Source organism: Chelonia mydas, chromosome 2 (assembly GCF_015237465.2).
Source record: "Chelonia mydas isolate rCheMyd1 chromosome 2, rCheMyd1.pri.v2, whole genome shotgun sequence".
NCBI classification, from domain to species: domain Eukaryota; kingdom Metazoa; phylum Chordata; order Testudines; family Cheloniidae; genus Chelonia; species Chelonia mydas.
In genome coordinates, this window is record NC_057850.1 from 99,403,806 (window position 1) to 99,431,466 (window position 27,661).

Here is a 27,661-nt window from a genome sequence, read left to right on the forward strand (position 1 = left end):
AGATAAGCACCATCTGGAGCCTGCACCCCGACCCCCTCTCACAGCCTAACTCCCTGCCCTGATTCCCGTCCCGCCCTCTGAACCCTCCCAGCCTGGAGCACCCTCCTACACCTCCACCCCTTGAAGGTGGATAGTTTTCAGAATCCTGTATGTTGAGGATGGATTCTCCTAAACAAAATAAGTCAGTGCAGTTATTTAATTATTATTACCATACTGCTCATTTAGTATTACTCATTGCATTTACTGACACTCAGTACTACTTTAAAGGTGAAATTGTAAAAGGAAGATCTGCCTATTTCAGCTATTTATTTTTTTTATCACAACTGCATCTAAAATGATAGTACCATAGAGTAACAACTATATTTTTTTGCTCAAACATGAGAATTCAAGAATAGTCCAGAAGGAAGACAGGCAGTCCTTAAGAATGAAGCATGAAATAAAAAGTTTACCAATCTGAAGATCTTGCATGTTCAGACATGTTCCTTTCATCATCTTCAACGCAGTTTCCTCCTGAGAAGAAACACTTCTCATGTTGTTGTTTCATTTGGGCAACCAGGCCTTGCATTTCTTTGTTGCTCTGTTTGCATTTTGCACGTGTGCCTGTTCTACCCACAGATAGAGGAACTTCATTAAAATATTCCCAAACTGGGTCTCTTTTACGGCTTGCTGCCATTGTAGGTTTTCCCTTCTCATGAGAGAATGTTATGGTAGATCTCAAATCGATGAAGGCTACACTCAGAAAGACCTCAAGACTTCTGGAATATGCTGCTCAAACGGTTTCACTTTTGTTTCTACTGCCTGTCCCTTCCTTCTCACATTTATCTCCAGACTTCTTCTCCTTGTCCAGATCTATTCCGCCCCCAACAACCTTCTATTAATTGAACTTTTTGAAACTTTGCACTTTTAGAGAGAGGTAAGGGATTGGCTCTGTATACACAGAGGGACAATAGGGTTGAGGTTTGTTATTTCTCACTTTTCCATATTATTTATTTATTTAAAAACATTTTTGCTGTTAACAAGCATGTTATCTCTGGAGACACAAATCCACATCTAAGAACTGCAAAACTAAGCATCTCTGATGGTATCTTCTAGACTGAGCACTGAGACCCATTGGGTAGATAGAAAGATTAACCTAAATAATCTATATAGAAGCTCCTGGAACCCCATAAATTGGGTCCCTAATCCATGAACTATTGGAACTCATTTACAAAACTTTTCTTAAACATTACATGAATATATTGTCTCATGCTATAGAATTAGAATGTATAATACCTATTCCATGAAGAGATATCTTTGAGCTGTAATGTATCTTAATTAAAACTATCTTTAGATGGGTTTTTTCGTCAAAAAGCATTTTATCAAACTCCGATCTTTAAAATTTTTTTTTAAAAAAATCATTGATTTTTATCCATCCTGGTATGCTATGTTTAAATCCTGTCAACACAAATATACAGCTAAAAAATGGCTAATACATGATATACTATTCCCATACACACACTCCACACTGTAGAATAAAACGTTACTATAGGTGTATTTTGTTGTTGTTTTTTTGTCCTCTTTCGTTACAGGTATGTTCGTAACTATGATTAAATAGGATTATCTTGGTTTTATTTTAATCATATTTCTATAAGCAGTATTTACTCTAAGGGGAAGGTATCTGAGAAGTGCATTACACTTTGTTTACTAAGTCTTGGCAAGCGTCTTCAGTGCTCATTTTTAATTCTCATCTTTTGTGTGACAATGTCAGTTTATCAGATTGTTTATTAACTTATAAATATATATAGTATATACAAATATCTAATTTCAGTGTTATTTATTTCAGGTTCTGTACGTGAAGAGAATGGAATAAGGTGGCATGTTTGCCCATACTGCTCTAAAGAATTTAAAAAACCCAGTGATCTAGTGCGCCACATTCGAATTCACACGCATGAGAAGCCATTCAAGTGTCCCCAGTGTTTCCGCGCCTTTGCTGTGAAGAGCACTCTCACAGCACACACAAAAACACACACTGGCATTAAAGCTTTTAAGTGCCAGTATTGTATGAAATGTTTTTCCACCTCAGGAAGCTTAAAAGTTCACATTCGTCTGCATACAGGTAAGGCCTGTGAATTATCCTTATGGTTTTATATGATGTTCAGAAGATCTCCAAGAATAGTGGATAGAGTTTGGTGTGTAGATATGAAGGCGATCAGATACCTTCATAAATATTGAATATAGAATGGAGTATTTTGTCTCTGACAAATAATGTCATAAGAATTTAAATGGTAGCCCTGTTGAATTCTTGTATTTTAAACGTTTATTCGCCAAATATTTTAACTTGTTCATGTCCCAGTTCTCATTGGTGTATGACTTTTTTCACACCCTTTTCTCTTCTAAACCACAACTGTCCACCTATGTTGTTTCCTTCCTTCACTCTTGTTTTTCATTTTCTCCTGGAACATATACCTGGAGGGCCAGTTCTTTAGCTATTTCAGGCCTCCAGACAACAACCCTTACTTGAGTTATGAAGCTACTGAATCACTGAAGGTGGTAGAAGCTTGTACACCTGAGTTGAAAGCTGCTGAGTGCAGTAGTTCTGAGATTCCAATTTTGTGGTATTCTAGCATGGAGTTCACCCTTCAGGCATTCCTACTGGCTTGTAGTTGTTAGTGAAGAGTGTGCCATGTAGTCACTACTCCCTCTTCCCATCAATTTGGGAATTTTTGTTCCAGGTTTCCCTCTCATTTATGGAGCGTGGATGGAAATATCTATCCTTTACTTTTAGGTTAGCCATGTACTTAAACAGAACACACATAATCTCCCATTTCTGCTGTCTACCCTAAGTCAAAATAACACACACATCCTCCCCGCATTTGGTCATGTCAGTCTCTGTAAGCACACGGTTATGATTTTACTATTTGGATGCCATAGCTTTTATTCCTGGGGACATGGAAGTAAACCATGTAGTAATATATTTTAATTTCTTCCAGGTGTTAGACCTTTTGCTTGTCCTCACTGCGATAAAAAGTTCAGAACATCTGGCCACAGAAAGACTCACATTGCTTCACACTTCAAACACACTGAACTTCGAAAGATGCGACATCAGCGTAAACCCGCAAAAGTTCGAATAGGAAAGACCAGCGTTCCTGTACCGGATATTCCTTTGCAAGAACCCATACTCATCACTGATTTAGGTGAAGACTGAGTTAGTATGTGCTGTAACTTGCTCATTTTAATCCTGAAATTTGGGTTTAGAATGACGTAGAGTACACTATTAAGCAAAGGCAGTCTGTAAACTCGCTAAATAAGATGCACCTGCAATTAACTGTTCAGCAGCTGCAGAGAAAGCTGTACTATGTCAGCTGTTTGAATTGAAAGTGTACTTTATGAATTTATAACAAAGCCTTTTTATATTGATAGAATCCTATAAAGCTTAACAAAAAAAAAAAAAAGGTAAAATATGCAGTGTAGAAAAGGTGAACATATTCATTTGTTTCCTTTAGAGCTAATGCTTAGAGAACATATTCTAAAATCTCCTTAATCTAATCACATTTATTCTTGATAGTTATAATTTTATATGGCTTTAGTGGATTTCATGTAAGTGGGAACTCAATTGAAGTAGTGTTCCATTAGCTATAACATTTTAGAAAGCTCACATGGCATCTTTTTATTCTGGCATAGGATGTTATATTATTTATCACTTTTTAAAAGCATTTTGTTGGAACAGATTAGTTGTCATTCAGCTTTAGATGAAGAATTGTATCATAAATAAGAGGTTGGTGACAGTGGACAAGGGATTATGATATATATGTACTTACATTTTCACTTAAAAATGGTTGATTTAGACTCCATTAGTGACTGGCAGTTTTCTGCTTTGTCCACCTTAAACTAGATATACTAACCATGGTATTATTTTCAAAACTCCAACCAGAGGACAATAACCACATGAGTTTCAAATGAAAAAGATCAAACTATAGACCTAGAATATTCCTAAGTTGTTAAAGATGTTAACATGGCCATAACAATCAGATGGGCCCCGTTATTTTATTAATGAAAATAAACCCCACAAATTACTTTTTTTAAATGAGAAACTGTCAGTAAGATCATAGGATTATAAAACCATTTTAGTTACTTATATAATAAAGGTAGCCTCAATAAAAGCCATGTTTTGTCATGTATATTTTAAATGTAACATTTAAGAGCTTTTTAGAGACTTGGGTCCAAATTCTCTTTCGTGTCCAGTTTCACAGCAATAGATTTGCAGCTCCTTATTTCTCAGCCAAACTCTGCTGGTGCTGGCATAGTTTAAGCTCTGTCTTGATTAGGATTCAAATATGCGTTCTTAAAATGTGTTTGCTAACATGTTCCAAAGCTCTACTGTGGACAAGGCATTGGACAGAGTTGTAGAGTATGTTAGCAAATGCTTTTGACTAGCACATTTTTAAATGCTAGTCAAGACCAAGCTTAAACTATGCCAGCACCAGCACAGAGCTTGGCTGAGAAATAAGGAGCAACAAATGGTAATCTATTGCAGTGAAGACTGGACACAGAAGAGAATTTGGGCCCAAGTGTCTAAAAAGCTCTTAAATGTTACATTTAAAATGCACATGACTGTGCATAGTTTGTCACTGTGTCAGGACCAGCATAGTTCGCTGAGAATCAGTGACAAACATGTTCTAACAATACACCTTTTAAATCTTAGTCCAGACGTCCTTGAAATAGCAATGGGGAGATCTAAAATACTTGTTAGTAACCTGTGCCAAGGGGCTCTCATCTAGCTTGGGATTGCTGGAACATACTGTGCTCCAGCCATGCCCTCTCCCCAACCCAGCATCCCCCGCCCACTGGGCTATGGATGATGATGGTAGGGGCAATATAGGAACCATTCTGGGTGAATCCAGCAAGGGAGATCTGGCAGCTTCCAGTTACTTCGCTGTAGTGACACATGGGCTGGGCTTATCAGAAAATTTTTCTCTTTGACATTTTCATTTCCCTTGAACATGGCCTGATCAGTTCATTTTAGTTCTACCAATAGTGAAGAAACACTTTTTCTGAGTTTCTCTTACCACAAAAAGAAAGCTTTAGCATTCTTTAAAAAGGGCCTATGAAAAGCTTAATGTACTGTGACAGGGTCGGACCAGATGGCTATAGGAGAGTAATAGAAGGCAGATATATTAGCCCCAGGCTAAGTAGATCCCTTTTCCCAGGGTAAGGCAACAGGGAAGGTTCCAGAACAATCAGGAACCTTCTGGAGACAATTAAGACAGGCTGATTAGAACACCTGCAGCCAGTCAAGAAGCTGCTAGAATCAATTAAAGCAGGCTAATCAGGGCACCTGCATTTTAAAAAGGAGCTCACTTCAGTTTGTGGTGTGCATGTGAGGAGCTGGGAGCAAGAGGCACTAGGAGCTGAGAGTGAGAACGCGGACTGTTGGAGGTCTGAGGCGTACAAGCATTATCAGACACCAGGAGGAAGGTCCTATAGTGAGGATAAAGAAGGTGTTGGGAGGAGGCCATAGGGAAATAGTCCAGGGAGTTGTAGCTGTCGCACAGCTGTTCCAGGAGGCACTCTAGACAGCTGCATTCCACAGGGCCCTGGGCTGGAACCCGGAGTAGAGGGCGGGCCCGGGTTCCCCCCAAATCCTCCCAACTCCTGGTCAGACACAGGAGGAGTCGACCTGGACTGTGAATTCAGAAAAACGGCCAGGCTGAGGGCTGCCGTGAAGCTCAAAGGCAAGCAAATCCACCAATAAGCGCAAGACCCTCCAAGGTAGAGCAGGAACTTTGTTACAGTACATATATGTTGATATCCTTACTGCTGTTTTCACAAAACTTTTTCTATTTTAAATGTAACTCCTTTAGTTACTGTGAGTTAAAATATTTGTAAATATTTTAAATTATTTGTGAAGTAATTTAGTATTTTTTACTTTCTCATTTTCTCTCCGATGTTGAACTTCAGGGTTTTTCTTGCTTCACAATTAGAATATATAAGATTTGTTTGGCTGTTTCTTAGAACTGACAAAGTAAATTCAGCAGTCAGTTATTTTTCAAACTTGTATTCAGACTGCCATCATTCTCAAAAAATGATTTTCAAATGGTTACTGTTTCTTATAGTTATCATTCCATGGAGAGCAAGTAAGTTCCATTTCTCAGAGTTGTGGAAGCATCAATAGTTCTTTTTCGAGTGATTGCACATGTCCTTTCCAGTTCAGGTATGCATACCCAGTGCACCGGAGTTGGAGGTTTTTTTCCTTGGCGGTACCTGTGGGGGCAGCACAGGTGCTTCTGCTGCCTCATGCCGATGCACGATGGGATAAATGATGGACCTGCCCTAGACGCTAGTTCCTTTGTACTGCACGTGTTTGGTAGTCAGAGGACATTGACTTGCTACTGCAGGTTTCTCTCTCGTTACAGAAAAAATATCTTCCTTACTGTACATAGTTAGTGGTATATGTTAGATTAGTAGTGGTTTTTGTTGCTGGTAGTTATTTATTTATTTATTTTGGTCTTTGTTTTCTTCGCGCATCGGTTCCATCTTATTCTCAGGCTGCCAATATTCAGTACAGGGATTTGCGTCAGTCTCTGAGATTTAAGCTGTGTGCCGGCTGCAAAGAATCCGGGGACTGGATTAGGGGACTGGAACACATGAGTTATGAGGAGAGGCTGAGGGAACTGGGATTGTTTAGTCTATGGAAGAGAAGAATGAAGGGGGATTTGATAGCTGCTTTTAACTACCTGAAAGGTGGATCCAAAGAGGATGGATCCTAGACTATTCTCAGTGATAGCAGATGACAGGACAAGGAGTAATGATCTCAAGTTGCAGTGGGAGAAGTTTAGGTTGGATATTAGGAAAAACTTTTTCACTAGGAGGGTGGTGAAACACTGGAATGCATTACCTAGGGAGGTGGTGGAATCCCCTTCCTTAGAAGTTTTTAAGGTCAGGCTTGACAAAGCCCTGGCTGGGATGATTTAGTTGGGATTGGTCCTGCTCTGGGCAGGGGGTTGGACTAGATGGCCTCCAGAGGTCCCTTCCAACTCTGTTATTCTATGATTCTATGAATCTTTGCCAGTGGGATACCCTTGTTCACCTGCCTAAAGTGCCTTGGCAGAAGTCACATTAGAAAACTCTGCCAGATTTGCAGGGACTTGGAGCCCTGGACGAAAAAGGACAGAGAAGTGAGACTGCGTCACAATCTCAGGGAGGTTGCCCAGTGTCCCCCTTCAGAACATTCTCACTCAGGGCACGCACCGAATACTTTGGCATCAGGAAGGAGTGGCCCTATGGACATGGCTTCTGAAAGTCAGTGAGAAAGAAATGCAAAAGGGCAAACTTGTATAAGCAGCTGAGACTTAACTCCACTAGATGATCAAGCTCCACGGTACTGTCCACCATTAAGCACTCAGGAAAGAACAGGGTGTACTCTGGGAAGAGACACTTCCTGGTGCCGACTTCTTCTCATCGGGGGTCACAGTTTTCTCTTCTTAGGTCAGTTCTTCCCATTGAGAACATTATAGAATTCATTACTGCCACTGCAAATCAGTGACTGAACAGGGCGTTACTGAGAATGCTGTGAAATTTAGATGGTCATGTTTTGATATGTGATATAGCAAAATGAATCTTTCCAGTCCTGTTAACTTCACTAATGATCTGTCACTTTCTCCTCTGTCTTGTTTATTGTGCTGTCCATAGCCACAGTAATGCATTTGTTCTTTTTGTATTTTGATAGAATCCTTTCTCTATTATCATTGCTTGTCTTGATAGATCATTGTGCTTCTATTGGTTTTAAGAATTCTTACAGGTTGCTAATATTTTAGAGTAGACAGTTTGCCTATTCAATTTGTAAAATCTTTTTTCCCTTTGTAAAAGGAAGGTATACATCTTGATTCCACACCCTCCTACATGTTTTTGGTTTAAGAATCTCTTGACATTAATCATGTTAGTCTACATCAAAAAATGTAGTCCTACTGTGTAATAATAAGATCAGCCAGGAATTTTGCTTGGAGTGAATTTTTTAGACCAAAGAAGAAATAGAAGCATATTTTGTTCTGTAGTAAAATATCTTCAATGATTAGATTGGTTTGATTAAAGTGCACATTTCTGAATGTTAAGAATTGTGAAATATATGGAAAAGTAGGTTTTTTTTACAGATACATTGTAATTCCTGCACCTTACTAGGTTTGAATGTGCTGCGTAGGAATCTGAACTTCTGCTACTCCTCCAACAGGTAGCACATGCACCTTCCCCCTAATCACATTTAAGTGTTCTGAGAACTATCATTTTCTTTTGTGTGAATGGTGACAAAAAATTCCAAGCTGCAAATGTCTTTGCTCTGTGGTGGTGGTGGTATGGTTAAACTGTTTCTTGACAGAAAATTAAAAAGATGTAGGTTTTATTTTTTGTTGAAAATATTTTATTCTTTTATTTATTTATTCATGTGTCTATTTATTTGTTTGCTCCTGGGTCCAGATATTTTAAGGCAGGTTTCTTTATATGTTCCCTGTGGTATTTTTCATTAAAGTATTGACCAAGAAGTGCCATTATGACTTCAATCACTTTTCTGAATTTGACTGATGTCCAATACTATTGATTCCTGCTTTTGGGTTGGGGAGAAATGTTATTTTAAAGAATAAGTTCTCAAAAATATCTAGTTAAGTTGCTGCATCCTGGGTAAAGTGTGTCCTGTCTTTCCTGGCTATCTCAAATGTTTTCTCATTCATCTTATCAGTTATAGATATAATTAGAGAATATTTGGGTGTGTTCACAGTTGGAATTTTCATTACTTTTCCAAATATTTGTTCAATGCCAGTGGTAGCATGAGTGATGGTTCTAGTGTGGACTGGGCACATGCTTTCCCACTACCGTACACCTGCCTGTAGTGTATGTGAGAGATCTCCAAATACTAATTTGTGTGGAGCTACCTGTAAAGTTTAAAATTTGATATGGTAGCTCCATGGATCCTAAGCTGCAAGAAAGGGGATAGAAGCACTATTTTGGAGAGGGGCAAGGATAGGTTTGCAGCAGGAGGTGACTGCCATCTATAGTTTTTAAGTCTCTACTGAGAGGAGCTCCATTTCTATCAAGGTTTAGGAACTGCACAGCAGGAAAAGCATTTGCCAAGTGAAGCTCTGTTCCTGCTTGATTTAGAAGACCCAGATCATCTTCTGTAGACCTCTCCTGGTTCTACCCCACAAAACAGTGCTAAAAGAAATTAATTGGTCACATAGTCTTTTCTTAGCTGCTGTTTTTAATCCCAAAGGAGGTTCCTCTCCTCTCGTGCTCTTACCTTCAAGGTTAGCAGTATGCAGCCAGGCAGAAGAAACCCTCTGAACTTTCCTTTGTGGGGAGAAATAAAACACCTGTAAGGAAGAAAGGGAGAATGGTGGGTGGGCAGGATGAAGAGCTAGAATAGCTGCTCTCAAACTGTGGGTAGTGACCCCAAAGGTGGGTCGCAAGTTTTTTTTAATGGGGTCGCCAGGGGTGGTGGTAGATTTCCTGCTGCCGGGGGTGGAAGCTGAAGCGTGAGCCCCGTTACTTGGGGCTGAAGCCAACACATGAGCAACTTAGCTTCGCTCAGCCCCCTGTGGAATGGGGCCAAGGGCAATTACCCTGCTAACCGCCCCCTAATGCCAGCCCAAAATCTAGGCTCCAGAATCTAGAGTTAATACAGGACACTGGGGTTGTGTAGTAATTTTTGTTGTTGGAAGTGGGTCTCAGTGCAATGAAGTTGGCAAAAAGAGCTAGAAGATGGCAAAAACTGGCTATTTCTATGAATATAAGCAGCACAAACAGATTTATGTAGTCTCTTAGTAAAAAAGATAAATTGTACAGTAACATTTTACAAGATTGCACACTACTGCTGTGCACAGGACTCTATTTTCGGTTCAAAGATATGTGAATGGTTTGGACCTTTTTACTTGAGACATCTGCTACTACCCCACATTCTGTCACATCATTTGGGAAGGGGTTCTTTTGTGAATTTTCTAAGACTAAGACTTGGACAGTTAGTAGCAGGAACTCTCCTCATTTTGCAGAGCTGAAGTTGTCTGTCTTCAGAGTATAGTGTATAAACAGTATCTGTTTAAATAAGGTTGTTTTTTTCCTGAATGAATTTCTGACGGCACTGAAAAGATAACCACCAATTAGTGGAGGTAGATATTGAGCAAACAAGCATTGGTAATTTCCATTCTCTGTTTCAAATGTAGGTTTTATGTAATGTGAGGAAGACCAGTGCTACAGTGATGGGGTATCACTTATATAAACTCTTCCAATTAAATTTAATGTAACAAAATTACACAGCAGGAGGATAAAATGAAATCTAGCTAATTAAGTGTCATGTGAAATGACTGAAATAAGATCCCTATATAAGTCAGTCGGTAGTGAATTAGTAAATAATTCGCGTTTTATTGAACTTATTTTGGATTTTTTGGAAATAAATGTCTTATGTGGACTCATAAGATTATATTTGCGGATTACTGTAAGGGGCTAGAGCCATTAGTGCTAGAAGGAACTGTGCAGCTAAGGTACCACACGTAATTTTACAAAGATACTGTAAAGATGTTTAGGTTTTTTTTTCTGTTACTACCGATTTACTATATTTAATAATATGTATTGTTTTTAGAAATGGTTAATCTCTTTATACCATTGCAGCTTTACCAAATGATCCCATTTTGTTTTTTGTTTTATATTTGCAGGTCTTATCCAGCCAATCCCAAGGAATAGCCAGTTTTTCCAAAGTTATTTTAATAATAGTTTTGGAAATGAAGCAGACAGGCCATACAAGTGTTATTACTGCAATCGAGCATATAAAAAATCTTGCCACCTTAAGCAACATATCAGGTAAAATGAACACAAAATAGAAAGGAAATAAGTGTATTTAATAAAAGTAATTTAATGTGAGGACAGTTAAAATGGAAGAATAATTTGTAGGAGGTGTTTATATAGGACTCTTTGCTAAGGCTTCAGCTTTACTATTTTGCTGTCCTTAGCTAGTGAAACTACAGAATTAACTTAAGAAGTCAGGTTGGTCCAGATTTTTGGCTAACTTGTACTTTGTGCACTGCCATCAATATCAGTGGGATTGCTTGGGGATATTAGTGCAGAATTTATCCTGTTGACTCTTAAGCGCCGGATTTTTCTAAACTACGTATAAAAATGTGCAACCAGTTGTATGGACATTTACTGCACAAATTGAGTGAGTTTATGGTAAAGGGGCAAATTATGTGTTTAACTGTTGTAACTAGAAAAGGAAACTGGCCTTGTAACTGCATGCACATTTCACAGCTAGTGGTTATCTGTGCATATTTTCTTACTGGTGGTTTGATTGAAGTTCAATTCAAGAAATAATTTTGTGTATGCATTATGTACGCAGTATGATTCCTGCGGGAAAAATCTGATTATGTAATTAAAGACCATAAGATTAAACAGGCAATCTTAATTCTGGCATTTCCAAACTTTTTAGTGCTTGACCATACAACCTTAATGTTCTTTTAAGATCGGCTTTATGTGTATGGGGCTGTGTGTGTAATTTCTTTGTTTTTAAAAAAAAAGCAAATTGGAAAAACAAATTTTCATTTGTCATTATATTGGCACCCACATGGTTCATCTGCAGAGTTTAAACCTTTAGATCCATTACGCAGACCTCTGCCTTTTGAGCTAACTGAATTACTCATAGCAATAGTAGGTTGTCATCCTCTCTGTGGATCAGAACTAGTAGGGGATGAGTCATACATTTTTTGCCAGTAGGTTTCACAGGTATTTACTGATAGAGGAATGGTGAGACTCAGGAGTATTGGATTCCATTCCAGACTCTATAGGGGAGTGTGTTGTAGTAGTCACACTCTTCTGCAACATTCTACTTCCCCTCTCCCGCAAGACTGATCCTTTGTGCCCCATCGCTTCCAAATTGTGCCTGCTCCAGTCATGTCTCCTTAGTTCCAGTTCCATTCTCTACCACTCAGGCTTCTCATAGAAGCCCCGGTCTCCTTGCACAGCTGGTCTTGGTTTCCCTCCCCATCAGCTCCTCATCTGATCTCGGTCTTCACCTTCACCCACTGGCTCCCAGTCTCAACACTCTAATTCTTAGTTGCATTTCCCTGCCCTCGTTCCTTCTCCCAGTCTGCTCTCCCACTCCATCCCTGTCTGGCTCTGCATTTTAATCAGGGAGCTGCTGGACCTAACCAGGTTGGGGAGGGCGGTGTACACACAGAAGAGACAGTCTTCCTGCTTTGAGCTCACAGCAGCCCAGGGCCTACTCAGCCCAAAGTTGGAGCACGCTCAGTGTGGACAAAATGTTCAGGGAATTTAGCTGCAAGTCTCAACTGAGCATTTGCAAACTGAGATTTTTCAAAGACTTTACTAAATTTGCATGTATTTTCATGGGAACAGCAAAAGGCATATCCTGGATATAAAGGCTACCGCCGGCCCAATTTCAAGTCCCTGCTCCAAAGCATGGTGGCACTAGAGGTCAAAAAAAGATCATCAGCATTTTTTCCTGACCTCGTTCTTGGAAATGGCTGAATTGTTTTAGCTGAAATTTTCCAGTAGAAGTTGTAGTAATGCTTACTAATCAGCCTTAGGCAGAAGGTTGTCATGCAGAATTTCAGCTCAAATATTTTAAGTTTGGCAAAGCTATAAGCAAGAAGTTTCTACCAACTCTGCCATAATTACGTGCTTAAGTATAATTATATAACCATTTTTTAGCTTATATTTTCAGGTTTTGTTGAACAAAATGTTAGATGCTCTTTGGTTATGTTTTTTCTTATTTTGCTGTTGATGACATTGAGAAATCAAACCCAATTTGTGCTTTTGCTTTTTTTTTATCTTTTTTAAAAGATCACACACTGGTGAGAAGCCATTTAAGTGTTCTCAGTGCGGAAGAGGTTTTGTCTCGGCTGGAGTGCTAAAAGCACATATTAGAACTCATACTGGATTGAAAGCTTTTAAGTGTCTTATATGTAATGGGGCCTTCACTACGGGTGGTAGCCTCAGGCGACACATGGGGATCCATAATGATCTTCGACCATATATGTGTCCATATTGTCAAAAAACGTTCAAAACTTCATTAAACTGCAAAAAGCACATGAAAACTCATAGGTAGGTATAAAACTTTTTTTTTTAACTCTCTTTCAGTACATTGCAGTAGTTCTTCCTTGAAACCTAGCTTTGATTTAGGAGCTATGTATTATTATCTGGGTTCTAAAAGAGTTAAGAGTAATTTGATATAATTAATTAGGAAAAAGCCCTGGTTAGCATCTAGCATAATGGGTCTTGGACTATAACTGAAGCTCCTCGGCAGTACTTTATTACAAATAAATGATGATAAAATAGTAAAACTGTCATATAAAGAGCTAAAATAGTGTCTAGGTGTGTGCATCATTTGCTAATAAAAGATCTCTTCTTTCATTCTCAGGTATGAGCTTGCACAGCAGCTTCAGCAGCATCAGCAAGCTGCTTCAATAGATGATTCAACAGTAGATCAGCAGAGCATTCATGTTTCCACTCAGATGCAAGTAGAGATTGAAAGTGATGAGCTGCAGCAGCCAGAAGCTGTCACAACAGATCAGGAAGCTATTTTAGAACTAGACCAGCAGCAGGTGGTAACCACAGAAGAAACAGGACTGGGGCAACAATTGACTGACCAACCTTTAGAGCAAGATGAAGGTATATATTCAGAACATGAAAAACTACACTGAAGAAAAAATCAGTTTTAGGGGAAGTTCTTAAATTATTTTATCTTGAAAACTTTTATGAATTTGGTTTTAAAACATCTGAAATAATGGTTTAGAAAAACATATATTGTCTGTAAAAGTGTACAATAATTACTTAAAATTTACATAAATGACTTAATTTTCTTACCCTGCATAATTGTGTAAAATATACTGGGAAATATAAAATATTTTATATTAACCCTTACCCATTTCTATTTGGCAAACAAATCTAAACAATATATCACAAAAATATGCTGTGTAATACTTTATGCAAACATTTTCTTTGTAAATCACGATCTTCCAGCACAACTTTTCAGGTTGTTATCAAAGCACATGTGCATAGCTGGTGGAAAGAATACAAAATATTTTGTTAGTTGCCACTGCCAGTATCAAAAAGTTAGGTAGATTTGGTTAAATGAGATGTTTTTGTTTGCAGTTGACCAATAGAATTGATTAAAAAAACTTAAAACTTTAAAAAAAAAAAATACACCACCTAAAGATTTAAATCTGCAGGACTGTGCCTGACAGATAATTTTAAAATAAAAAGATTTTAAAAGCTTGAATAATGACATATTAAATAAATGTATTTGTGACTAATTGTATATCTACCTAATTAATTTATGTGTTCTTTTCTTGAATTTATGTTCCTGATTTCAGATAGGTTTGTGACATCCCAACATACTTTACAGGAGAACATCAATCAATTTGAACAGCAAACTTTAACACAGCAGTCATTTGATCAGCAAGGGTTATCACAAGGTTAGTTATAGATAAAAACATTTTAAATTACAGCTCTTAGTAAATTTGGCCCTAAAGTGTTAGAATTATTAAAAGCCTCAATTCTGTGCATATGGGTAACCATGTGTTTAGCTGTCCCATTCGTGCATGCACAAAAAGGAGACCGTCTGAAAACCTGATCTTAACTATTTTGAAAATAGACCTTGTAATCTGAAAAAATTGAGTTTTTGGCTATTTAAACTTATATAGATTTTCCTTTAAAATGATCTCTATCTAGTGGTTACAATATGAGTTTTATAGTCAGGCATTTTGTATTCTGTTTCTAGTTTGAGTGACCATGAGCAGTCTTCATAACATCTTCTTCTGTCTCAACTAAACAACAAATTAATGGAAGACACTAACGTTTGTCTACCTCACAAAGGTGTTGAGGCTTTCTTAATGTCTGTAAAGAACTTTGAGATTATTGATGAAAAAGCACCAGGTACTATAAATGCACAGCATTAGTTTATCAAATTTATATACTGCCATAGCAATGCCCTTTAAAATTTGCAAAACTGTATGCAAAAGTCAAAATACAAACATCTATTAATTTGTTTTTTTGACGTTTACGTGTATTTTTGCCAATTTTGTGGGGGTGTTGTCAAGGTTGGGCAAGTGGTGTAAATCGGGTGGTATTTGAGTGAGTGAGGGAAGGATAATAGCATTAAGAACTGGCTGGATCCATGACTTAATGATTTTAGATACCTTAACATTGGAGCTTTCTGAAGCTGTATAATAACTTTTTAAAGGAAGCATAATAATTTTGGATGTTCTCTACACTTCACTGGAACTTACTTTCAACTTCAGTTCTTTTTAAATAAATTTTTGTTCAGGAATGGTCATGTCTTTGAATGAGCACTAAAAGTTTTTAATATGGCTGTGATACAAAGTCTGCAAAAGGGAAGTTCTGTTCTTTTACAAGGCCCACCAAAGCGGAGCTCATCTTTTGCAAATTTCAGCAAGTCCAGAAGAGAGATGTGTGTGATGGGGAAATATATACCTGGATGGGATAAGGGGTGGGTAGTGGATGATGCAGATGATTACAGGAAGGCTCTAATCCACATAGAAAACTTCAAGAGCTTTTTACTAGAGATCAAACTTTTAGTGTTCAAAAGTTTTAGAAGTTTCTGATGTTGATAAACTCCTTCCCTCCCTTTTGGTTCCTTGTCCCCTCTATTCTTGCCCATCTTAACTCAGATACATCTCCTGGGGACTCCTCCAATACACTTATGTCCCACCCAAGACCTCTGTACTCTCCTGTGTCCTTGCATGCATCTCTCTTCCTACCTCTGAAACATGCCACACCCTTTCAACACCTCACTTTAGTCCCTTGTATGCACCTATGTGTCTTTTTTGTCCTCTCTGCTCTGCTACCATTCCATACCTTATCTCCTCTGTACCCCTAGGTCCCTTTCAACTCTCATGGATGGATATTCTGCCTTTCCTGCCCATCTTGCTTGTCCTCTTCCCATTTTCTCCAGTGTCTTTCATTCAGAGACTAGAGAGCACTACTTCATGCCATTGCTCCATGTACCACTGTCCCCAGTCTTTTAATACCCCCCACTATATCTCATCCTAGACTTCTGCCCTGACATACTTCTACCTGGTTTCCTACCCCTATTTCTGACTCAGGCCTGGTCTACACTACACATTTAGGTTGACGTTAACCTAAGTACAGACTACAGCCCTGTCCTGTTGATGTAAGTGCCCTACTATACCGACATAATAACTCCACCTCCACAAGAAGCATAGGTCTTACGTTGGTGTAGTTAGGGTTGACAGTGTCTATATAGACACTGTCTTACTTACATTGGTTGTCCGCTGTCTTGTCAATTTCACGGCTCCATATTGGAGCCCTGAAATTGACAAGAAAGCTTGGCAGCTAGAGCCTGGCTGTCCCCTGTTCCCAGCTGGGCTGTGCCTGCCCAGTTCTTCACTCAGGGTTCTGCTCCTGGCGGGTAGGCGAGAAGCCCGCCCTCCTCTCCCTTAAATCTGTAGTTTAAACATGCCCTCATGGAGGTCGTGCAACAGTAGGGCCTGTAGTCATTAATGGGTCATGTGAAAACTTCTTCTGGTATTTACAAAACTTTCTAGAAAAATACCTGTGGAATGTAGAATGTGGCATGCAAATCTTGAAGATGATCTGTTTCTGATTGTGACTGAGGAGTGGTCTAAAATTGGGACTTATGGGCACTTAGTTTTGACCTCAATTACATAATACCTTCTGATGCTCCCTAATTACACATAAATGTTTTGAATTACTATTGTTTTTTATTTCCTCAGTTTTTAATTTGGTTCCTTGTCTAGTTAAATAGCTCCCTTTATAAAGATATAACTGCCTCTTATTACTTCAGTGTGTTATACAATTTAGGATATTGTATTTTGTTTTGCTGATTTTGATACTTTGTTACAATGCATTTTAAATAAGAGTTGAGAGAAGGTATTAATGTCTCTAGATTTATTAAACAGGCCTGATCCGGATCCATTAAAGTCCATTGGAATTTTGTGATTGGCCATCCCATCTGAGATCTTTCCAAATGGAAAAAAAATGGCAGAATTACTGATTTTTCTTCCGTTGTTAATTTTCCATTTTGGACGTTCATTTCAAATGGAGAAATTACACTGTTTTCATTTCGAAGTATTATGTAATTTATGCTTCAGTTTCTGTGTGTTTCTTGTCATTTGGCAAATATAGATTGGTAAATGCTTTTTCCAAAAAAATTGTTTTTTTGGAGTCTTAGTAATATTCATTTTTACCACAGAAATTTATACTGCTCAACATGTTTTATTAAAAAGTGATAAAATCTCATTTGTATAAGACTTCTCCTATTCTACTTGGAATCTCATCCACAGATTCCCAACTCTTTGAAGTTTCCTTGAAGATCCTGGAGCCCTTCAGTTTTTTTGAATTTCAGGTAGGTAAGCATATGCGCGGATGCATGCGTTAAATTGGTCGACCCTCTCCCTATGTCTGCATCTGTGCTTCATGCTCCTTAGTTCCTTTTTTCCTGCCAATTAGGTAGGACATCTGAGTCTCAGACATCGTCTTTTCTTTTCTTGGTATTTATAGGCTGTAATTCTTGTTAAATATATTGGTTAAATGTTTAATTTCTTAATAAAACAATGTTGGAGTGTTCTGACATTTTCATAATTATTACTTCAAATAAACAACCAAACACCCCCTGTATTTGTCAAAGAACAGACATAGACCTATGCAGGTCTATATAGACCTATCAGGATCATACATTACATTTTTCTTGTAGGGATCACAGCCTTTTACAGGGTGCCTATTTTGTTCAGATAGACTTCCTTCCTTTTGCCATTCAGACTTTTTAAAGAGTTTTGATTTCCTCCTCTGACGGCAGTATAGGCCAGCACCATAATCCATTATTCACTTGAGTTGGTTTTGACAACATCCAGAATGATGAAGCACTGAGTTTTTCTTGATAGCTTCTACGTGTGAATGCTCAATTCCTGTTCATTTGAGGACATATTTGGAGGTTCAGAGGCAGTCCTTTGCCAGAAAATTGTTACCATTCAAAGGATGTCACTTCTGGAAGTGAAGACTCCAGATCATGACTGAAAATTCAAATGCCATATTTCTCATGGGATACTGTAGTTTGTCCGTGGTCCTTTATATGCAAGACATTTTTTTTCTGATAATGAGCTGATTTCCAGAGTGTTTCTCTAATAACTTCATGTGAAAGTGAAAGAAAATTTCTTGGACGACGTCCTCAAGCCAAGAAAGAGCAAGCTTCACAAATTGATCGTCATGCTGCAAATGGTGTAGCATCTCATCCAGGACTGAGAGGGACTGAAGAGCTCTGTGTAAGCTCAAAAGCTTTTCTTTCACCAACAGAAGCTGACAAAGTAAAAGAAATAACCGCACACACCTTGTCTCTCTGATATCTTGGGACCAACACTGGTACAACACACTGCAAACAGGGATTCTCCAGTTATAGGCCCCTGTGACTCAATTCCAGATATCCCCTATTCAGTGTCAGGTGAAGGAAGAAGATATGTAAGGGTCTTCAGGAGAGGAGTATGGTCTTTTGATTAAAACACAGGACTGAGAGTCCGGGAGATCTGTGCTCTATATCTGGCTCTATCACAGACTTCATATGTAGCCACGGTTGGTAAGACACAGAATTGCTTCGTCCCTTATAGTCCCATCTATAAAATAGATGCAATGTAGAAGTACAGTAGTAGTAGATACCTTCAGCATCTTCAGAACAGTGAAGTTGCTGTATTGAATTCCCAGAGTCATTTAAAATCTTAACTTTTGAAATATGATCTTAATACAAGAAATTAAGCAGACCAATGTGAGTCTCTCATACTCCTTGTTATACCTTCAGTTTATACTCAGTCCAGAACTTCTTTCACAAGCAGGGCCTACTTCTTCAGTGTGACCAAACAATAACTTTGATTGTACAGATCTTCCTTCTGAGCACTTCATTTGAAACTTTGAGATTGTTTCAGGATTTCTTGGAAATTGTTCAGGATGTTCATAATCCCTTTACTGTAAAACCATGAAGTGAAATGGATGATGTTCAGTCATAGTGACATTTTAGCACCCCTGTTGAGGGAAAAAGATACCACATTACCTCATCTTGGCTTGATTGGATTTGTAGGTGGTCTCTTCTGGTATACTTAACAACTGTTTTGAGTTTTTTTGGATGGGGGGAGGCATTGTTCTTCAGGGTACCTTTTTTTGTTCTTCAGAATACCTTTTGAGTCTGTCAGTTACCTCAGTCAGGTGAATAAATGATCTACAGCCTTGGTTAAGCAAGCTGACCATTAGAAAAAAGAGGGGTTGTAGTTCGGAAGTTGAATCCTTTTCTTCTTGGGGATTCATCTGAATTTCACGTTACTGAATCCTATTTTCTTCCAACCTTGATTGATCTAGGAAAGAAATAGTTATATAAACTGCACAGTTACACTGAGTGCTTCGTTATAACTGAACTAGAGCCAGTTGCAGGTTTTACCTAGAATTATTTGTGACTTTACTATACTGATAACTGTATTTATCTGTCATGAGAACTACTATATGAGGGACTGGAAGGAAACTTCTGCTTTCATCTGACACATCCCAATGAATGATACTTAGTAATCTGCAAACATTTTGTAAGCATTGCTGTTTAGGCTCTGATGCTGTTGTGGTCATTTGATGTGCTTGTACAGTTCTACATTATTTTCATAATCTTCATCTGTTGTCCATTAAAGGCAAACTGCATAGCAAAAATAAAATTGTACCCTTTACTGTTCCTTAATGATGCATAATTATGGCCTGATTCTTTTCCACCAAAATTTTCTGCTTGTTTTTTATATAGAAATATCAGATCCTCTCTTCTTTTTCTTGTTTTTGTTATTGTGTGTTGTTGTTGTTAAAGGGTTATGTCTGATGTTGATGACAGAACAGGATGAAATCTGAGCTATACTTTCCTGGCTTTCAGTTAGCCTTTTGTGATGGCACTGTCTCATTTGTTCCTTCAGCAAAGAGGAAGGTTACAATCTGATATTTCAAAGAAAAACCACAGAGCAAACCCATCTTTGAGGCCATCTTTATATGTCAGTAATGTACATAAACACAATTTTATTTTTATTTTGCAACTTGCCTTTAAAAGGCACTACTTTACTATAATCTAAAGAGTGGGAATATGTGGAGGAGATCCAAAGTAGGAGAAAATGGGGTTACTTTATCTGAAACTGGAGTTCTCCTATTGGGTCATCTCCTCCACTCACCCGCCATACTCCCCTCTGAGCTTCGCATCTTTGTGATTGGCTTCCAGTGTAAGTAAGGGAGCGTGATATCAACATGGATAAAGGGAGCTGGGTCAACCTGTTTGACACATGCATGCTTACGTATAAGAAATTCAAAATTTCAATGGCTCTGAGGTAATTGAGGCATCTTGAAGAAACTTCAAACTGTTGTTCTATGGAGGAGATTGTCTAATAGAACTCCAGCTAATGGTAAGTAACCCTATTATTGTGAAAATTTAGTAGATGCCCAGAATGCTTATGCATTTTGCTTATGCTTACTAGTGAAGAGTGTAATGTTTTCTGCTGTAAATTACTATTTAATCTTTTTTTTGAAGTGACTATTTAAATAAGTAGTGCACTATTTATTTGTCCCATTTTACATTTTGTACATTTTCCATTATTCTGGGCTTTTGACCATCTTTAATTTATGACAGGTTTTACAGTGAATGATAGCTACAATCAACAGAATCAATTTTCAGCTGTACAGCAGCTACAGGATTCAAGCACACTTGAGTCTCAGGCTCTTTCAACAAGTTACCATCAACCAAATCTGCTTCAAGTTCCTAACCCAGAGACTATTAATGTGGTGAGTATCTGTGAAAGATAGAATATATTGTTGTTCATTCTGTGAGGCTGACCTTGTGAAGACATTAGCCTCTTCCAGGGGATGTTCATGTAAGCACCGAGAAAATGAGGGAAGGTTCAAGAAGACTTTTGTTGCTTAGTTATTTTTCTTTAAGACACAACAAAAGCAAAACAAACTGGAAAAAAAAAGGCAAAATAATAAGTTTCCCTATCCACATGTTTAGGAATATAAAAATGTGTCACTTTATTTTATATTTTCTGGCAGTTTCCTTTCTTAAATCAAAAAATCTAGATATGTGTATGCTATGGATACACTTGCTGTGAGTCATTGAAGGAACCTTACATAGACAGATTTGAAATTCATTATGCTAATTTATGGAACAACTCTTATGGGTTAGCCTTCTTTTAAATGTTTTTCAGGTTTTTTTTTTTTTTTTTTTTTTTGTGCAAATGACATGCTTTTCCATTATATAATCTTGGCATTACCTTACTGTATCTAACTTGAATACATGCCATAACTATTTTGAGATTGTGTTCCTGATAGCTGTGCTATAAAATTGCAGAATATACAACCACATCATATCATCCTATGATGAATGGTGGGTGGGGGTCAGAAGACTGAGAAACTCTGCAAAGTTAGATTAATAGATTTTGAAGTTGGAAGGGACCATCCTGATCATCTTAATCTGAGCTCCTGCACAATGCAGGCCACAGAACCTCACCCGCCCACTCCTATAATTGACCCTTAAGTTCTGGCTGAATTACTGAAGTCCTCAAATTATGATTTAAAGACTTCAAGTTACAGAAAATCCACCATTTACTGTAGTTTAAACCTGCAAGTGACCCATGCCCCATGCTGCAGAGTAAGGCCAAAAACCCCCAGTTAACCTCAAAAGATGAGTTTTAGTATCTCCAGAGGAGTTAAGTGAGTATTTTTTAGCTATGTACATTGGAGCTTCCTTTTCCTTCAAATTTTGTAATGTACCAGCCTCACTGTGAGGCTATGCTGTCATTGGTCCTATGAAAGGGGTACATTCATGGAAAGGTAGTAAAGACTGTAAGCACTGTTTTTCACCTGGCTGTCAACTGAGTGGTGGGAGGCTTGCTATTTAGAGTGACTGCTCTTTGATTCTCCCCTTTACATGACCCAAATAATAGGACCTGACTGGAGATTTGACATAGTTGGGACTCCCAGTGAGAGGGGAAATTTGTACGGTACTGGCTCTGTTTATCCTGTTTTGTAAGCCCCAGTAGCTTTTCTGTCTCTCCACTTTTGCTACTCTCCTTGCTTCACAGTAGAGGAGCGTTGGTCCCATTGTTAATGTTTAGATCCACTGTCAAAATTCTTAGAGAATTTGTGTATTTATAAATTTATGCTTTTATATCATTTCTGTTGAATACTTGAGATGCACATTTGCCCCAAGTCTGTGATACAGACTTCTGTGCCTTGACTTTAGTATTTCTGCATTTAAGTTTTATCTTGGATCTCTGTTTGATTTCTAGACTACTCGCCTCATACAAGATCAGTCACAAGAAGAACTTGAACTGCATGCCCAACGCCCACAGTTTCTTGAGGACAATGAAGATCAAAGCAGACGTTCATACAGGTCTGTTATATTTCATGTTAGCCTTTGTCACTTGATTTGCTTATTTTCTTACGTTACTACCATTTAAATGTGGTCAAGACCAATACCATTAAGTGCTTTGGAAACCAGAAGTGCCATCTAAAAATTGATCAATGACTTTGTAGAAAGTCAATATAAAAAATACTTTGTGAAGGCATGTTGATGATCATTTGGTTCACCCTAGAGAACAAAGGTACTACAACGTTCTGAACAAAACTTCAAGTGATGGAGAATCCCCACTGAGAACTATTCCAAATAGATTTCAGTAAGCTAGCATCATGGTTGTGGGAACGTACATTCTTCAGAGTGTTTGTCCATATACCTGTGTGTAAAGATACATATCCCACTCCTGGTGTTCATGTGCTCTCTGCACTTGAGATCTGAGTCTTTTGGCCAGCAATATCTTTCAGAACCGTGTATGATCACTGAGTGTCTGTACCAAGGGCATAAAGGCACTGCCCATGACTATGAGATGGAGCTACCTAGTGTCCATGACCTGATGTGTTTACCTTAACTGTTTTTTCTAGGTCTTGTAAATGTTAAATTAGAGTGGGTTAGTTAGGTGATTGTCCTGTTTTGTTTGGGGGACTCCCATATCCCCAGCAAATGTATCGTTCGTAAATTCTTCTTGAAAAGAACTTCAGAGGCCAAGGAAGAACATTTGCAGATGTTTTTATTCGACAGCTCCATAAGACTGACTTCAGAAATGCTCTAGTATTTTAGACCCACCCCTTGGACAAGTTCCACCTTTTTCTATGAGTGTTTCAGTGAACTCAAGATTTGTCCGATCCAGAGGTCCATCATTCAAGGATCCAGCTTCTGTCTCTGAGAAGACAGACAAAAAGTTTTCTGAGAATAAGGAGCATCACTCCTTGGAGAAAAAAGAGGTAGATTGCCTATGAAAGCTTCAACTGAGAAAAGATCTAAGTCCCCTATTCTCCCATCCCAGAATTAGGCCTCTTACTAGTCCATAGTAAAACAAAAAATACTGCTGTGAATGCTGCTTGTATTAAACTGAGGTTGTGAAATACTCCCTATGAAACTTCACAAAATCTGGAAAACTTTGAGGACACGTGATTTAAAATACATACATTCAAGAATAGGAGTGCACTCACACTGCCATTTTTCCTTTGTTTAAACAAAAATGACTTATGTCAGTAGAGTTCAAATAAAAGGCAATAATAACTGTCAATATAGCACAACCTGAAAACTACCATTTCTTTATTTAAATAGATGTGACTATTGCAACAAGGGTTTTAAGAAATCCAGCCATTTAAAGCAGCATGTGCGATCGCACACTGGTGAGAAGCCTTATAAATGTCAGCTGTGTGGCCGTGGATTTGTTTCCTCAGGAGTTCTTAAATCACATGAGAAGACTCACACAGGTAACAGAGTACCTTTTTAATACTGTGTTTATTCGTTGTGTACACAAAAGCCTCACTTATGAAAATACATATTTGTTTATATGACTTCCGTTTGGGAAGTTGCTGTTGTCTCTTAATGTTCGCTGTGTAGGTGAGTCAGAAAAGTAAAATACTTTCTTTTTTCTGTTACTTTAAGGCGTTAAAGCATTCAGTTGCAGCATTTGCAATACAGCTTTCACTACCAATGGCAGCCTTACCAGGCACATGGCAACTCATATGAGCATGAAGCCTTACAAGTGCCCATTCTGTGATGAAAGCTTCCGAACAACCGTTCACTGCAAAAAGCACATGAAAAAACACCAAACAGTCTCCTCTGCAGTAGCAGCCACTGGAGAGGCCGGAGGAGGAGGTGAACAACCTTTTTTTTTTTTTTTTAACTGTACTAGATCTTGACTGCAAACCTGGCAAAATGATTATCAACAAATTGCATTCATGTGATATTAGTGCTATAATTTCTGCCCTCTTGTTTCAAGATGCAAGGCTATGCCCAATAAGCCAGTAAAATTGCTCCTTTACATTAACTAGTAGAGGAAACGGAACACGCTTACGAATAGGTCTGACATATTCAACCCAGCAATAGCTGACAATACATCTATACCTCGTATTCCATCCCAATGTATTTAATAGTCTTTTTACCTCACAGTAATTTGTTAAAAATTGTTTCATGGGGCAGATATTAAGTGACTTGTAAGAATATTTTTCATATTTCTGCTTTGACTAAGATCTTCTTTTCACATTCTGTCAACCTGCTCTTTTTCTGGCTACAATCTCTAGCTAAAAAAAGGTTATTTTCATTCATATCATATGGAATGAAAAAAGCTCACTTTTTATTGGAAATGTGTGTGGGCACTTCCATGAATTCAAGATCTCACAAGAGTGGATTTTTTTTAGGACTTTCAGTGTTTTCTGCATTTTAAAGTGCAGTTTTACTCTAAAAAAAAAAAAGTGACTTGTAAAAATGGCATTGAGCATTCCATACTATCTAAATTGAGTTCCTTTTTTAAAGTGTAAGTAAAGAAATTATTTTCTGTAGAACACCACCCCTGCATATTCCAGCTTGGAATCTGAAAGTCAAGTAGGGTTCTTTCTAGCTCCTAATTCACTAACTATAAAGATTCTGTATTTGAGACTTAATTAACAATTTTTTTGATGTGAGTAGAGTTAGAATCCAGTGTACTCTTTCCCATAGCTGTGTTCTCCAGACTAGGCAGTCTCCCATTGGGAATATAGCTGTGTTGTAGTGGAGTTCAGGTTGAGAAAACCTATCAGTAATTTGGTGTAAAATACATTATCAAGATGTTGTAATTTATCATAAAAACAAGCATTATAAAACCAGGAAATTTAGCTTTAAGGTTAAACTTAAAGGAAACCCAAACGTGCACAGTTAAGACACCAAACAGCCTTAGCTTTGCCATGTGGACACATCATACAATAACTATATGATTTTGATTAAGGCATGTTAGTGTTCATAATTGCAGGTTAGATTAAACTGATTTTCTGTGTGGTTTTTAAATAGTTGTATGTGTGGAAGAAGATGAAGAAAATTCTGAAAGAACTGCTTCCAGAAAGTCTCGGCCTGGTGTCATCACTTTCACAGAGGAAGAAACAGCAGAACTGGCAAAAATTAGACCTCGAGAAAGTGCCACAGTCTCAGAAAAAGTTCTTGTCCAGTCTGCTGCGGAAAAGGACAGAATTAGTGAGATCAAAGATAAGCATGCAGAACTGGAAGCGGAGCCCAAATACGCCAATTGTTGTACTTATTGTCCCAAAAGCTTTAAAAAACCCAGTGATTTAGTCAGGTAAGATGAAGCAGAGGGTCATGCTTTTGGGTGTACTAAATTGTTTACTGAACATTTAACAGTATTAGCTTTTCATCAAACCTTTTATAGCTAAATTCATTTGTGTCTATCTCACTATGCATTATGGGAACTAACTAGCAGTTATATAGCAATTTTTCATTTCCAAAGTGATTTACTGAAACATATTGGTCTCTGTAATGTTTCCTTGCTGTTTCATTCTCTAGAATTGACTACAGTTGCTCTCTTCTCACATTTCCATTTCCCTGAATTAAGTTAGTTATTTTAAAATCTTACAATGAATAATTGTATGCAGGTGTTTGGTAACGTAGATTTTTATTGCAGTAAAATTTTGATATATAATATGAAAAATCTATTTGGAGAATGAAAAAGAATTGCAAAAATCTTTAAAAAAATATCCCCCCTCATCACCCACCCAACAGAACACCCTCTTTCCAAGAGTTCTGAGTATGTAGTATAACCATAAATTTAAGTTTAAGTACTTCAGAACTTTTTAAAGATCTATTAAGATACAAAGTGATTGTTTGGTATGGAAATTGATATGTTTGTTTAAGAAAGTTAACCAACACAAATATTCAAGAAAACATGTTTTTGTCTAGGCATGTTCGTATCCACACTGGTGAGAAACCATATAAATGTGATGAATGTGGAAAGAGTTTTACTGTGAAGTCTACTCTGGATTGCCATGTAAAAACGCACACAGGTCAGTGGGATTTTGAACTTATGTACTTGCAGCTCCATTAGCTATTTTCTTAATGGGCTCTTCTGTCTGTAGGTATTGGAGGATATTAAAAGCACAATGTTAACATTTGATAACACTTTTGAGTCCACAATATCTTACTTAGTGGTCGTTGATAAAACCTATTGTTCTAACAAAAGGTTTATGATAAGCCATGTCAAGGAAATATAGCCATGCTTTGCACATATGTATTACTTTCATACCTGCTGGAACAGTCCACCACTTAGGGCTGGTCTTCACTATGGGGAGATCGATGCTGCTGCAATCAATGAAGCAGGGATCAACCACAGAGCGCGCTCTGGTCGACCCCAGTACTCCAGCTCCCCGAGAAGATTAAGGTAAATCGATGGGAGAGCATCTCCAGTCAACGCGCTGCAGTGATGACATTATTCACATAGCTGAAGTACTGTAACTTAGGTCGACTTACCCTGATAGTGAAGACAAGCCCTAAGTGATGCTCTTGGCCAGGAAGGGCAGGGTTTGCGGATTATATACAACTAGAAAAGTTTTCTGTATACAGCTCATGGGCCAAAAGGTACTTTTTCTTATCTGAGTTTAAAAATGAAACTGACTTAAATATCTTGGAACACTAAGTAGAAAGTGTTTGGGCCATTTTTCTGCAGAAGGAGTTTGGGCTGGCATTAATAGTCTTTTTCTAAATTGTTACAGTAATTGCAGTGTCTGACCATGACTAGCATCAGTAGATTGTAAATACCCGTACTAATAGACTTCTACCATAATATGTGTGTGAATTAACAAAACTCTTTGTCTGAGTATCTTTTTGTATTAGTTGTTATGGCTGAACGTTTTCAACTTATTCATACAGGCCCTTCTGAAGTAATTTATTACTCCTGGAAGTAATGGTTACAGAATCAATATGTTGTGTAATAATGCTCTTTCTGACCATGTAAAAAAGTGATTTATAGTGCCATAACCTAAGATTATTGTGCTTTCTGAAGATCCCTTTCACTCCAAGGGAGGCGGTATTTTTTCCCCCACTGTCTAACAAACTCTAGACAGTATGTGTGTTGATGAATGTTATCCCAAACTTGTTTCACTGAACAAAAGTGACCTCCTTGTTGGGGCTGTACAATCTTTCCCTAAATAGTCTGAGTTGCAATTCAAGAATTTAATAAACCGTCCTGTGACATCAGTTAAAGCCACATCTTGACTAGTAACAATTCTAGGCCAAACAGGCTTCCACAGCCTCGGTATTCAGTTGTAAAGAGTTGTGGATTGGGCCACCCAC

General features: G+C 38.0%; 1 protein-coding gene across 12 annotated transcripts in view; it reads left to right on the forward strand.

Annotated features, from left to right (window-relative positions):
* The window catches only part of ZNF236 (zinc finger protein 236), a 171,845-nt gene that overhangs the window by 78,669 nt on the left and 65,515 nt on the right, over positions 1 to 27,661 (forward strand). For all 12 annotated transcript variants that reach the window (XR_006288620.1, XR_006288621.1, XM_043539993.1 and 9 more), the window contains 12 exons: positions 1,823 to 2,095; positions 2,970 to 3,173; positions 10,671 to 10,815; positions 12,811 to 13,071; positions 13,388 to 13,638; positions 14,343 to 14,444; positions 20,657 to 20,808; positions 22,311 to 22,414; positions 23,666 to 23,817; positions 23,993 to 24,205; positions 25,373 to 25,655; positions 26,273 to 26,376. Coding sequence is in view for 10 of the 12 variants with exons in the window: in XM_043539993.1 (XP_043395928.1) it covers positions 1,823 to 2,095; positions 2,970 to 3,173; positions 10,671 to 10,815; positions 12,811 to 13,071; positions 13,388 to 13,638; positions 14,343 to 14,444; positions 20,657 to 20,808; positions 22,311 to 22,414; positions 23,666 to 23,817; positions 23,993 to 24,205; positions 25,373 to 25,655; positions 26,273 to 26,376 (2,244 nt within the window). In the remaining 2 variants the exon portion in view is untranslated. The remainder of the gene's footprint in view (positions 1 to 1,822; positions 2,096 to 2,969; positions 3,174 to 10,670; positions 10,816 to 12,810; positions 13,072 to 13,387; positions 13,639 to 14,342; positions 14,445 to 20,656; positions 20,809 to 22,310; positions 22,415 to 23,665; positions 23,818 to 23,992; positions 24,206 to 25,372; positions 25,656 to 26,272; positions 26,377 to 27,661) is intronic.